The 14,201-nt window shown below is 40.5% G+C and overlaps 1 protein-coding gene across 1 annotated transcript in view; it reads right to left on the reverse strand.

Moving 5' to 3' along the window:
• The window catches only part of ablim2 (actin binding LIM protein family, member 2), a 74,024-nt gene extending 62,323 nt beyond the window's left edge, over positions 1 to 11,701 (reverse strand). The window contains exon 1 of the mRNA XM_073475269.1: positions 11,591 to 11,701. Coding sequence (XP_073331370.1) covers positions 11,591 to 11,606 — 16 coding nt within the window. The 5' untranslated portion in view covers positions 11,607 to 11,701. The remainder of the gene's footprint in view (positions 1 to 11,590) is intronic.
• Between the last annotated feature and the right edge of the window lie 2,500 nt (positions 11,702 to 14,201).

Genomic DNA, 14,201 nt, shown 5'->3' on the forward strand with positions numbered 1-14,201 from the left:
TTGGCTCACACACACAAAGACAAAAATGTATTTCCATCATTTGACAGGACGTCACAGTGTCTTAAAATCATTCCTAAGACACATTTCCTCAACCATAAACACCAAAAAAAAAACAAGTTATGCCACCCTTACCCTGATGTTGAATTTAAACCAAGTCTTAACTCTAAAATTGAATGATTTATGTTGTGTGGACCATATATGTCCTCATAAGGTAAGTGAGTCCCCACAATGTACATTGACAGGTTTATGCCCCACAATGTGATAAGCCATATAAAGTAGAAAGCCTAGAAAGTCTACATAAACACCGATGTGGGAACATTACATCCAATCAGTTACTCTCCTTTTTGCCACACAGGAAGGAAGGTTTGTGCCAAGAAAAATTATGTCAACACCAGCAATGAAAAGCACATGAGAGCTTTGCAACATCCCTGAGGCGTTTGCAACACATCTCCAACCTAACAGTACATCCATCAGAATATCTGGCCCTTTCCCCTTTCATTACAACCCTGGCAGAATATGTTCAAAAACTGATCAGCCTTTCAATACTGACTGGGGCATCAGCAGAATAAAAGGTCCTTTGTGTTCACAGGAAACATTTGTGTCGTCAGACCGGTTTCATCAGGCCTCCATGGTTACTGATAATTGGGCTTGGAAAGAGGAGTTTGTCAAATGAACTGATTTAGAGAAAGAGACAGAGATGGAAGTAAATGTGGGGATAATAGCTGTAAGCCAAACAGAGCTGCTTTCTGGAAACTCACCAAAAACTTTTTTTCTCGTGGACATTATCCCTGTTTCAGCTTTGCTTAGTTCACTGGGTGTTTATTGGGTGTTTTATTGGCACAATATTTTGATTTAGATTAGGTTAAAGCTACAATATTTTTCAAGGAAAAGAACATTTAACCAACCTGACACTTTTCACCCTATAAAGTTAAAGAGAGTTTTCAGTTAGAATGGAAAGACTGTTGAACTTGAGGTTCACTCCAACCCTTTAAGTTGAATTTGAAACACTCTTGCTTAAAAAACAAATAAAGAGACCCACTAGCTGTTTCCACCTGCTTCCAGTTTTATGCTAGGCTAGGCCAACCATTTCCTGACTCCAGCTCTGTAAGTAACACAAATATAGGATATTGATATTGATCTTCTGATCATACTCTGGGGCAGAAAGCAAATAGGCCTATTTTCCAAAAATGCTGAACGATTCTTTTAATAGAATATAATTAAATAACCCTAACCCAGCATGTAGGATTTAGTTTCATCTAACAGTGGGGTTGCAGACTGCAACCAACTGAACACCCCCCCCCCAAAAAAAATGTGAAAAACATGTACAAACATGGCGATGTGACATGTCCTAAATCCCCCTAAATCCTACAAACTGGACCTTTAAGCTCATGTAATATGTGATAACCTATAAGCAGTGATAACAGTTCAAACACTTTTATATTTATTCTTGATAAGTGAGTTATATACACACATACAATACCATTATGATTATGCTTTCCTTTCTTTAATTAGTTTACACCAGGTTATACTTCCTTTGCTGTTTAATGCACATGTATATATGTAACACATGGTACTAATTAAAAGAAAGTACTTGTGAGGTTTGTGACAAAGCAAAGCTTTTGACTGTGTTTTATAAACTATGGCATCATGTTAGTGGTTACCTGTCAGAGATGTGATGCTGGTCTAGTCTTTGGTCTTTCTGGTATTGTAATGTACAGAGTTATAAATGAAGCATTCTTCATTCAACAACATTTCTCTTCCTCATGGACTAATGAGTATATCTGTTTCTGTTTCAGGCTCGAGAAAGATGGATTTGAAAAACTGTAGTACGAGTCAAAGCTACAAAATAAATTCAGTGTAAATGGAACACCACAGTATCCAAAATTACATCCAAGTTGAGAATTTGCCCATTTGTGACCTACTTGCCTGGGGGCTACATGACAGGAGAGTTAAAACAGCCATCAGTCTTTCCAGTCTCTACAGAAGCAACAAATTCTTTAACAAGTTTTACAAGGACCTCTCACCCACCAGAAGCAACAAAGACATTTTCCAGCTTTGCAGAGTGTGTGTCTGTTTGTCCAAGACAAATAAAGCCACATAGCCTTAGATCTCTTAAGGATAATAACCAAAAAAGTTTCAAAAGTCTGTGATAGTAAATATTCTTGGGGTGAGCAAATATAATCAAAACATAGAGAAAGGAAACTCTTCAAAAAGCTTTCTTTGGACGATGTTACAATTCACAGAGCTGCTTTCACTCAGTCTATATGTCCAGATTAAAATCTGATCTCTGACTTGAACATTCCAAAATGAATCAAGACTAGAACAAGAAATTTAGACACTGTTGACTAGATTCTTTTGGTGGTAAGAGGTGTGTCTGTTTTGAAGCTACCCATGTTGAGTGTACATGCGGGCATGCTAACCAATAAAGACAAGAATTTAGGAGGGGAAAGTCTTGAGTCCTTGTAAAAAATGGTCTGAGGCTGAGATGATTGCAACCATCTGGAAAAGACGACAGCCCAAGAGCGGTAAGGGTTGGGAGGAGGGTTGGCAGCAGGGATTGGTAGTCACAGGGGAGCTGGGAGGGGTTCTGCCTCCTAATGCGACCCAGAGTGCATTGCTGCACCCTTGCACCTGTTGGGGGGGGATCCAGTGTCTGTACTTCCTCTTCAAACAGCAAATAGAAAAGGAGGGCGGGGATGAGGAGGACACAGGAGATGATCTTTAGGGCCAGATGTAGAATCTAGCAAGTTGTTCCAGACATCCTGGCTACCAGTTACCAAGACACTAGTAGTGATCTGTGATACGGGTCAATCATATGTCAATGGAGAGTGGTGAGAAGTTTGCTGCTTGTATTTGATACAGTTTGCTTACAAAATTAATCATGGGTGGTCTCAGCAGTTGGCATGGCAATGATTTGCATCGTCTTGTTTCAGGTACTTCAAAATTCCAGGGAACCTCTACCTTTATAAGTATGTTTTGACCCTTGGTCTGAGGGCAGAACTGTGGATAAAGGATGGTACCATTTTCCCGGCTGTGTCCCTAACAAGTCCAATGATGGTACCAACATGTTTTCCCTGCTTCAGGCTGCAGAGTCATTTATGTTCTGTGTAACACTGGTACAAATTTATCTTCCTGATCGCACTTGAATAACCTGGTCATACTTTGCCTCAAGTCACCAGCAGCTCATTGAGGAAGAAAGCAATTTTAAAACTGGATACAAAAACGCACACATCAATAGGCATATTTTGCACTAACTAATTTCTGACCCCGCAAGCAACTCAAAGTAAAGTGGGTCAAAGGTTCAGACCTGAATTCCCTAACATTCCTGTGCTCATAAAACCTGAACAAAGTTTTGGGGTTAGGGTTAGGGTTGAGTACTCATGTTGGACGTCAGTAATTGTTCAATGTAAAAAGTAATCACATTTTTTTAATATGACGAATATAAAAATGTACCCTGTTCTATATTAAAAGTTCAAATCCTTTGGATAGGATGCAGTGATGTAACTGCTATCTATGATTATCTTCATTCTATCTAACCTTAGAGGCAGAGTGGTGACCAGCAGGAGTTAAAGTGATCTTTGCAAGTTTATCTACAAAGTAAACACAATAAATGTGCCAGCTATGGAATGTTAAACTTGTGTATCATATAACTGCTAGCTTGATCGTCAACCATTTGTGCATTAAGCACCAAGAGAAAACAGCAGCGGCAGATAAAGGGCAATCTTTCATCACCTTGTTAAGACAAGCCGTTGCGATGCCACCAGGGCAGAGTAGATTCGCCAGCTTATCATGAAATTGTCACTGGAGATTAAGCTTTTGTTTATTTTGGTACCTTTTCTGTTTGTTTTTTTGCAAGTGTTCAACTACTCAATAATGGAAATTACTTGAAATGCCCTTTGCTACCGTGCACAGGAGCATGTGGCACATCCCACCCCCTCCCATCCCTCTCTACCCCTAGAGCGCTGTCTACTCCAGGCCCAGTTGTCCATATCATCAATCAGCCGCTCTGGTGTCTGTTCACTGGCTGACGGCCACTACTGATGCCGTCGTCTCAAAGGTCGCAGCCAGGCAGGCAACTATCTGAGCAATGCTACACTACATCGCTGCTCTGCATACAGTCACACCACTGGAAGCCTCTGGGAACATACACTGACCATTGATGGAGGTTTGCAGCTTATCACCTGCACATGTGGTACATACAACTGCATAAGCATGTGGCTATACTGTATAGGTATATAACATCACTCTCTGATGCTCAGGAAGAAGAACCCATACATGCACATCCATATATGCACTTACTTAATTCAAGGTACACATTCAGTGTGTTGTTCACAGCCCACTGAAAAAAGCAGACAGCCATGGACTACTAATCCCTGACCATTGTAACATTGTGATTTAAAGGGTCCCCACCAGAGAGCACAATTAAGAGGCGTGTCCCCTCAGAGTTGCTGTAGGCCAGGAGTTGTTGTTGTGATATGTGGGGAGAGGGAATGAAAAGAAGTATGTTACTGCTCAGTGCACTAACTTTATGTCTCCATGTCCCGTTAATTATTTTCTCATTAAACCAGCTTAGCTAAGCTTTACGTTACAGACATGCGGTGAGGAGACAAGGGCGCTTTTAAACCTGACACAGCGATGTATGTTGGTGGTAGCGGGTGATAGTTTCCTCTGCAGGGTGAGACAGTTGGAGATTCATGTCAGAACAACGGTGGGAAACAGTGGCGGCTACATTGGTAAACTAATACACAACTGCTGCCTTAAGACAACACTGAGGGGACACGCTGCTTTAAATTCATAAACGACGTTGTCATCGTCCATCAGGATGTTTCACTGTAGACATCGTCATATGTCAATCTGGCAGACATTGCCCAACCCTAGTCTCTCTTGCAATAACTTAGTTCATGATTCAACACAAAAAGGCTTTTAAGTTACATATATAGTACTTGTAACAAGGAACCGCAGGCCACTTCACAGTGGAACACACAAGCGGTTATATCTCAAATGCCTTTTCAAGAAGCCATGCTCCTGCACCTCCTAAAAATAGAGCGTTCCCTAAACTCACGGGGATCCCATGGTGCTCTGCAGCATTCCTGGTGTGAACCATCTGCAGAGGCGGCAGGGGTGGGCAGGGGATCAAATGCTCACATTACCACAGCAGGACCATTTTGTAGCGGCCGAGCTGTTGACCTTGGGGACTTTCACTTTCTTAAGAGTAAACAGATAAACATACTGCAAAAAATGCACATGAATGTTATTTCTAATTTCATAGAAAATCAGTAAATACTGGTAATACACAGTGTTTGTTTAAAGGTTCACTATGCAGTTTTGGAAAAGAAATTCAGAATGGCAATATTTACAATATTTATAAGGTCATTATACACACTCAGAAATAATTATTATATATATATTTCCATAACTGAATCAACAATCTGTCCTCAGCGGGGAATAAGGTCCCTGGAACACAGTCTGAAGCTAGAAAGGTGGCTACAAATGTCCTACAAATATAAAAAATTGTGTTGTCCTTTGAGGACAGTTCATTTCAGTGCATTTAGTTTATTCAGTCATGACAATCAACCTGTAAAAAATCTTCTGATTTGAATTTCTTCCCCTTTAATAAGTTATTTGCTTAGGATAATGATTCTATATGGGACAATACAGTATTATCTAAATGCTATTAAATATAATACCCATTCTACAGCAGTCTTTGACATGAGTTATAGCACAACAACACAAGAGCTAAAATGTAATAAGATAGCCTTCCTTTTTACATTGTCTGCAGGTTTACTCAAGTTTTAAGGCTCCTTTCAATTCAAATTACTATAGTACCAAATGTGTGACCACTTTTAGCCCAGTAACCCAACATACAGAGAATATGCAACACTTTAAAGACCTATTAAACTAAATATAAGACATAACAATCACTTATTGGCTATATTCACACCCTCTCAGGGTCTTGTGCCTTGCTAATATGATTAACAACATGTGAAGACTTTTTAAGACCCTGCTGACACCTGGCAATACCTTTCTATCGCCATTACTTCACTGCTTGAGAATTTCCTGTCCGTAGCTCCAACAGAAAACTCACTCTATTATCTCACTCGCTTGTGAAGCCAAGAAAAAGACATGAACAGAGCCTATAGGCCAAGTTCACTTAATAAACTGAAGTCCTGTAGTAGAAACAGAGAGATGACTGAGAAATCTCTAGTTGCTATGATGAGTTACATGACTTATATAATAACATATACATTATACACACAGACTATATATTATGAGTAATGATACCTCCTGCCTCCACGAAGCTCTGACATCCACCTGTGCAGTCACCTTTGCAACCTAACCCGAACAGCATTTGACCTCTGACCCTGAGATCAAGCAGTACAGAAGGCTGACCTGACTTCATTGGCAGATGACACCAGTGCACCCTTGTTGGCTCAGCCCTTACAAAGGCAAAGGCACGTCTATATAAGCAGAGAGGAGTAGGAAATGACCCAAGTCAACTCATTTACTGAGTGATGTATTGGATACATTAATGTTGCTGATGCTACTGCTACCCATGAATGTTGGTCTTTGTATGAAAATATACTATTTCTATTTCTGCCATTCCTGTGACGGATGACTCTGTGATTACTTCTTCCATGTGGATGACAACCACAGCCTACAGATATGATCCCATGCCTTACTGCAGCTGGCTGTATTAGAACATTTCCGTGTAGCTGCCTCAAGTAAAAACACTCCGAGGTCCAATCAGCATGAGTACAGTTTAATTCCTGTTTTGATTTCAGCTAGTTAGGGAAATGAATCTGCATCTAAGCTATGTCAAAACTCCAATAGGATCCTACACTGTATAATGTTCAAATACTTTGTATACTCCCAGTTTGGGGCTGTTTTTCATGGTTTGGTGGGAAGTTTGGGGCAGGCCCTTTCTTGTTCCAACATGAAAGTGCCCCCATGTTGAAAGCTAGGTCCACAAGAAAATGGTTTTCCCAGTTGCTTGTCTTGACTGGATTGCACTGGATATCCCAGACCTCAAATCCATCCAACACCTATGAGATGAACTGGACGGCTGAATGGGAGCTAATCCCTGGCCCAGTTACCCATACTTGTAGTGTACCTTGGGAAGTTTGATGATACCTATGGGAGTTTGATGAAGTGAATAACATTGATGATTTTTTTAAACTTTGGGTTCCGGCATTCATGTGGATGCCACTTGACACGAATCACCCATCCCTTGATGGTAGTGGCCCCCCAGAAGGACAATAAAGACTGCACAGGAATGGCCTGAGGAACATGACACGATGCCAAAGCCATCGACCTGCTCTCCAAATTCCCTAGATCCGGGGTGTGGTTCAGATGTGACGACAGTGAGAAGCGACTGGTAGCTTGTAAACAATGGCAGGCCCCGAAGCTTAGCTGAGCAGCAGTTTTATCAGAACTGGACAACATTTCGTCATGACAAGATGAACAAAGAGCATGCAAAAGATGTTTTTGCTTTTCTCCCGACTGGCTGGTAGAGCTCTTCAACTGTTGATCTGATTGGTTGAAGTAAGCCTGTGATAGATGGTGACAGATGGATCCTCCAATCATCTTCCAAGTATTTTTCGCTAACGACCTGCCCTTTTCCAAACAGTTTCTAGCGGCTCCTTCCCAGATGGATTTGTGAAACAAACCCTTCTGTGAAACAAATCTGGCGTGTCAGGTTAATATAAATGTACTGTGTGTGTAAAGCTAATCTAATAACTGCTCATGAGCAGGAAGCTGACTGGGAATGAGGGAACGAAAGAGTTCGAGTAAAAAGACAGTGAGGGATTGGAACTGCGTGTGCTTGCAGGCCATTCATTTCCACCCAGAGAGCAACACCATGACTCATGAATTTAGCCACACTGTAGAAAGCATTGTGTCAGCTGTTTGAGCAGAGCTGGTACAGAAACACTGGCATATGCCGCACAGGTTGAGCACGAAGGGAGAGACACAGTCGGTTTCAAACACACAGACCATTATCAACATTTACAGGACATTTAATTCCCTGTAGTGCACCAAGTGAGAGCTGAGTGGCCCCAATTAGCTCAGACTGCTGGATAATTCACCTGCTACTTGAGAAAGAGTAAATCAATGTAATATAGAATGGGTAAAATGACTATAAGTGGGGGAACTTGTATGGAGGTAAGGAGGTACTAATATTGATGAATTATCATCAGACGCTGCTGTACACTACCTGCCCAGCACCAAACATCAGACAGACTAGAGCACAGTGGAGCATTTAGAGGCTAAAAAGACAGATATTTTCTCAAGATTTATTTCACTACCTGGCAAACAGCAAACTGCAGATAAACAAAGCAGCAACAAGCTGGTGAACGAAGTGCAACAGCAAGAAGTAAGACATTTTTGTGAGGTGTTGTCGGAGGCCTAAACGGAGCTAAAACCAGGGTCAGGTTAACATTCATCAAGTGGCCTGAAACACAGTCATCTTATTTTAGATGACTAATTTTACTTCTACTTGAGTAACTGTGTATGAAAAGTAACATTACTTTTACTTGAGTACAGTTGTAGTCTACTCTACCCACCTCTGCCTGGTACATATTCTTCCTTTGTGCCATAGAGCTCCATTGTTGTCCAAAAATGATTAAAAACATCATTAACATTAACACACACACTGTAGTTTGTTTTGACTCATTGCCAATATGCTGTCCTGCTGCCCCAAATACTCACTAGAGCGCTAACTGACAATAATCCTCAACACAAGCAGTATTTCCTCAATGAGCACATTTTTAAAGAAATGACTGAGACTTTTTAAATAATGTAACCATATATCTGTGACTTGTTATGAAAAAGGTACAGGTTGTTGTAGGAAAGTCAGAGAGCATTATGAGATGAATGACACATTATGGGCTCCGGTTTGGGTTTTAACACAACAAGTCAATCAGGGCTGAGGGTCACCTGAGGATACTTCTTGAGGTATGTAGCTACTTGGATATTTCAACCTGCCATTCTAAATAGAATAAAATACCCATTTATTTCACTTCTTTAAAACATGTCAACAGGGGAACCTAGTAAACTGACGCACACCGGGATGGTTTGTTTACTGGCAGGTCCAGAATAGTGACGGGCGTCGCTGTGACTGCTGACAACCAGCCAGCCATTACATCACACGCCCAGGATACTCTGTCCTTGGCTAGGACTGAGACGCAGCCTAAAGTGGTTTGTGTGTGTGTCCAACAATATGCATGTTCCTATTGACTCAATGTCTACACTTTGATGCCTTTGTGTATGCCTGCATGTGTAAGTGCGTAACGTATATTTTTTAGAATTTTTACATTTTAATATTTAGCTGTTGGTTTTATTTTTAATTGAATTTGAACATGAATACTTGGATGAAAAAAAAACAAAACACTAATTAAATCAAGGCATAGGTTTCTGTCCATTATGTCAATACACAGTATGTGTGTTTGTGCATGGAAGCACGTGGCCTGTGTGTGTGTGTGTGTGTGTGTGTGTGTGCATGTGTGGGTGTGTCGCTGGAATGCCCTCGCCGCCAAAATTTACAAGCTTTGTCACATTGTGATGGCAGCGAACACACCTCTCAGCTCTATACAAAGCTCAGTCATGGCCTCACATGTAGACGCTAACACACAGACACAGACTTAACACTGGATCGGCTTTAACAAGACTGTTTAGGACAAGATGCTGGAGAGGAGAGGAAATATTTGTGGCGGGTTTATGAGGACCAACAGTGAGGCTACTTTTAACAAGCAACTGTATAGGGGTCAACAGTGTAAAGTATATTTACTCAAGTACTTAAACTTAGTTTTGAGGTAGCCACATGTATTGAACTTTTATGCTACAACGAAAGACAATGTATTGTAAAGGTACCTAATAATAAAAAAGTTAAAATAAAGTTTGCTTCACCTCGGCTAGTAATGGAGACCCTACATCCTGATACTACTTGGCGAGCTTCTGTGACTCTTCACAGAAACTCACCCCCTCTTCTCAATAGGGTTTTCTTTCCTTTGCCTTTTAGAAAAAGCAAAACATGGGATTTTGTATCCTAAGATAAATGAGTAGCTTACCTGCTACACCACTTGCTATGAACAACTGAACCCTTCATGATTTCAACAAAGCCTGACAACAGTTAACCTGCTGGCATACAACACTACAGCTCCAGGCAGTACAGACTTAAATCACAGCATATTCACAATGTACTTATTTAAACTTTTTTATCTGTTATATTTGGTGTCTAAAACTGTCTCGCTGTTCAGCCTTCCCTGCCTTGCTATTGTTACAGCAATGCCTGAACTAGCCATAGACATTCGTGGCACAAGCTGACTTGCCTACTTCTGTTAAGCTAGTAAAAAAAAAACTGACAACTAACAATATTTAATAATATTTATTTATTTAAAAAAAAGACAGACCATCACTGTCTAGACAAAATGAATGAACTGTTGAGTAAGATTATATTTCAAGGCTGGATTTAGCGGCGTCACAATTGTGACTGTGATTTAGATTTTCTAAATCCAAAAGTGACTTGAGGTAATGTAATTATTCACATTATGTTCAGTGACTGACTGTGACACACTGTTAGCTTGAACAAAATTGAAAAATTTGGGTTTGAACGTTGTTGGAAACAATTTGGATAATGTACAAAGACAACTTAACAAAGTATATAACAACGTCTTGTCATTTGTAGACAATTTAATGCAGAAAGTTACGGCTGATCAGCACTGAAAAATAAATACAGAAGCAAAGTACTGCAAAATTGTACTTGAGCAAATTGTAGTTGTTACATTACATCACTGGTTATTCTCAACTTTGAGATGAACATTTTATATTTCTCTTGGAAACATATATCGGTTCCAATTATCGGTCTGCTGAATTACTAATAATCGGTATTTGGCCCCGAAAAAAACATATACACACCCCTAAAATCCTGTACTTCAAAGTTTATTTTTTGCTCTCAGTCTCCACAGGAATATCATGGGAACATTTGTGGAAACATTAGATTCCTATAGCCATACAGAAAGTATGACCTTATTATGCAATATCAAAGACACACTGTAAATCAGCATAGGATTATCATAGTGATTTCTTCCAGTAACTGGCCCTCACCCCTTTGTGAGCAGCCCAGATGGCTGAGAGCCCAGTGTAAGAGATGCAGGCAGGGGACCAAGACAACACGGTTGTTGCCAGGGATGTTGCAGGCAGGCAGAATATCAACCTGCAGCCTGAGCATTCAGCCTGCTACCACAGGCTTGTTGTTGTCGTTTACATTCGCACACCATATTCAAACAGAAGCTTCTGACTGAGCTTACATAATAGGAGGCCTGTTTAGCTGTAGGTAAAGTACTACTCACATAGACACACATACTACACACTGTGAACCCACACAAACACACCTAGAGGTTTTGAATGACAGGATTATTATAGTTCAGCATCTATTATTGTGGTAAAAGAGTAATTAAAATCTACTTAAGACAGGTGAATGATAACAGGTAAGTCATGGTTAATACAAGCAAGTCATTGGATACAACCTGTTTTCTCCCTGGCAGGTGAACACACCACACATAGCTTATTAAAGGTTATTAAAGGTCATTATTACCTTTCTCCTCTGGCATTGTCACTCAGCTGTTTAGACAAATGTAAGATATTATGATGTCCTTTATTAATTGTAGGCAATATCCCAAAAATCTCTTCAGAGTCCTCTGATGGTGTTGCGACACATCCTCTGCACGCTCTGGTGTAATAATAGGTGGGAGCACGGAGTGAGTGCTCTGTCTGTCACTATCTCTGGAATGAGCTGCAGGTCATATGACTCCCTATGTCTCTCTCTCTCTCTCTCTCTCTCTCTCTCTCTCCCTCTCTCTCTCTCGCTACCACCTCTCTGAGTTATTGCAGCTATCTGTTATAAATAGAAGCATGTGCAGCTCAAAGAGAATGACACCTCCTCCTGGTAATCTGTCACTGGGCGTGTCCCAGTCTCCCCAGTCTGCGACAAATTCAACTCTGGCAGCTCAGTGATAACCAAATGAGGGTTCAGTATGTTCAAAATTTGTTTGGTGGAAAACTTTTATGTTAATACAGTATTCGTATTCAGTATCCATCACAGGATGTGACTGTTTTTTAACAGTTTTGAGAGTTCATTTAGAAGTTTTTAGTGTAAAAAATACAAACCGATTCAAATCAAATCACATTTATTTGGTGGAGAGTCCTGAATAAAACAGTTTGCAACCAGTCTAGGCAGATGGCCGCCCACCATTGAGTCCGGTTCCACTCGAGGTTTCTGCCTGTTAAGAGACAGCTTTTTCTCGCCACTGTCACCAAGTGCTTGCTCATTTTACGCTTTTAGCATACATCAGCTATTTAATGTGTGTGCAGAGACATATACATACTGGTAGGTCTACACTGAATAAAGAACACACAACTACAGTATATCTAATCAAACACACTCACTGCCTGTCTATGATCACTTCTAACAGACAGAGTTGATATTTTGAATGTGGCTGTGAATGCTGTCTGTGTGGCTCTGCAGACAGTGGGCAGGGATAGAGCTCAGATTAGTACTTGGTATTACAAATGAGCACTGTCATGTAGGACTATAGCTAGCCAAACTATGAGCTACAGGAAATCACATAGGTAACTTAGTGTATTGAAGCCACATGCTAACAATTTTGCATTACTTAGTATGTTAGCCGGGCTAACATATACATATGGCCAGTTAAAGGTTTAAACTAACAATGAATCATCAAATCAGCACATCTGTGGAGAGAAGCAATATAAAGCACATATTATTTCAACACTTATTTCCTGACATAAGACCATGGTAGAGACCACTGGGTGCCTCAATTTTACATCCCTGTTCCTGCCCAGAAGAAGATTGAGCCACTTATCGACACCTCTCGCACTGAAAACGACAAGTTTCAACTGAGCTTTTTACAAACTCTGGTTGATGCAGTCAATCTGCCTACCATGTCACTCCATGTGCACGCAAATGGTGGAGCATAGACGGTGAGACATGGATTACAAATTGCATAATCATCTGACCCCCTACCTTAGCTGTGTTGCTCTACAGTCATTACACATGTATCTACACTACAGCTGTTTACAGTTCGAGTGTAGCTCATCTAGATATCTGATTTATGTTCAGGGTGCCGCTGTGGGTATTTCGAGACTGGCTTTAACTCTCACTATTGATCTGAGTTGGTATCTAATCAATATTCAGGGGACAACAACTGTCAGCCTTAGGGATTCATCGCCATATGTAATCAAACTAGCTTTAAACTCACAGAGGTAAGAACAGAGATGACGTACTGTGCAGGGAGGGGAATGACAAACTAATGTAAACATACTGTATCATGAAGAATTATGAAGCTGTTTGGTATTGCATTTTTAAAGATTGGATGGATGGTGATAGATCTCTAAAAGTGTTTTCTGTAAAGAATGTTGAATTGAGGCAACATAATGACTTAGATGTCTTTATACATGATATATAATATAGTGTGCCTTGACTCACTAATCAACAGTTGGGCACGTTACATGAGAATTTTGCTACTCTCAAACAATTTCTATAATCAACGCAAATACAGCAAATGGTTGCGTGATGTGACCGAGCACTGAATGTACAGTGTACAGAAACAATGAGATCCCTCTTCATTCAGCTGGCGGAGGGTCACCTTAGGTTAATGGTAACAATGTTGGACCTTCTCCATCTTCTGGGCCCCAGTAAAACAATGGTCACTTCCACAATGGTGAAGTAAGCAGGCACATTCATTAGGCTTTGCGCCAAGTGTGCAGAATATAACTGAAACAGATGGCCGAAGGAGAACGTTTTTTCGTAATGATGAAATAAGTGACCACTCCTAGTGATGGTGGACTTTCTATTAGCAGTGATAGCTGCAAGCTTCAAGGGATTACAATGTCGGTTGGTTAGTCTCAAAAACTAACAAATAGATTACCATTAAATTCTGTGCAGACATTCATGGTCACCAGGGGATGAATCTGATCAACTTTGATTTTGCTTTGACCTTTTATGTAGCACCTCCTAATGACATTTCCATCCACCTCAGCTGTATATTCTGTGCAGCGCTAATTAGACAATCTTAGCATGTTAACATGCTGAGGTCACATGGTGGACATGCTCGACATGTCCCAACAGCAGAATGGTAATATTGTCAATGTGAGCATGTTAGCCTGGTGACATTAGCATTTAACTC

Source organism: Pagrus major, chromosome 10 (assembly GCF_040436345.1).
Source record: "Pagrus major chromosome 10, Pma_NU_1.0".
NCBI lineage: Eukaryota > Metazoa > Chordata > Actinopteri > Spariformes > Sparidae > Pagrus > Pagrus major.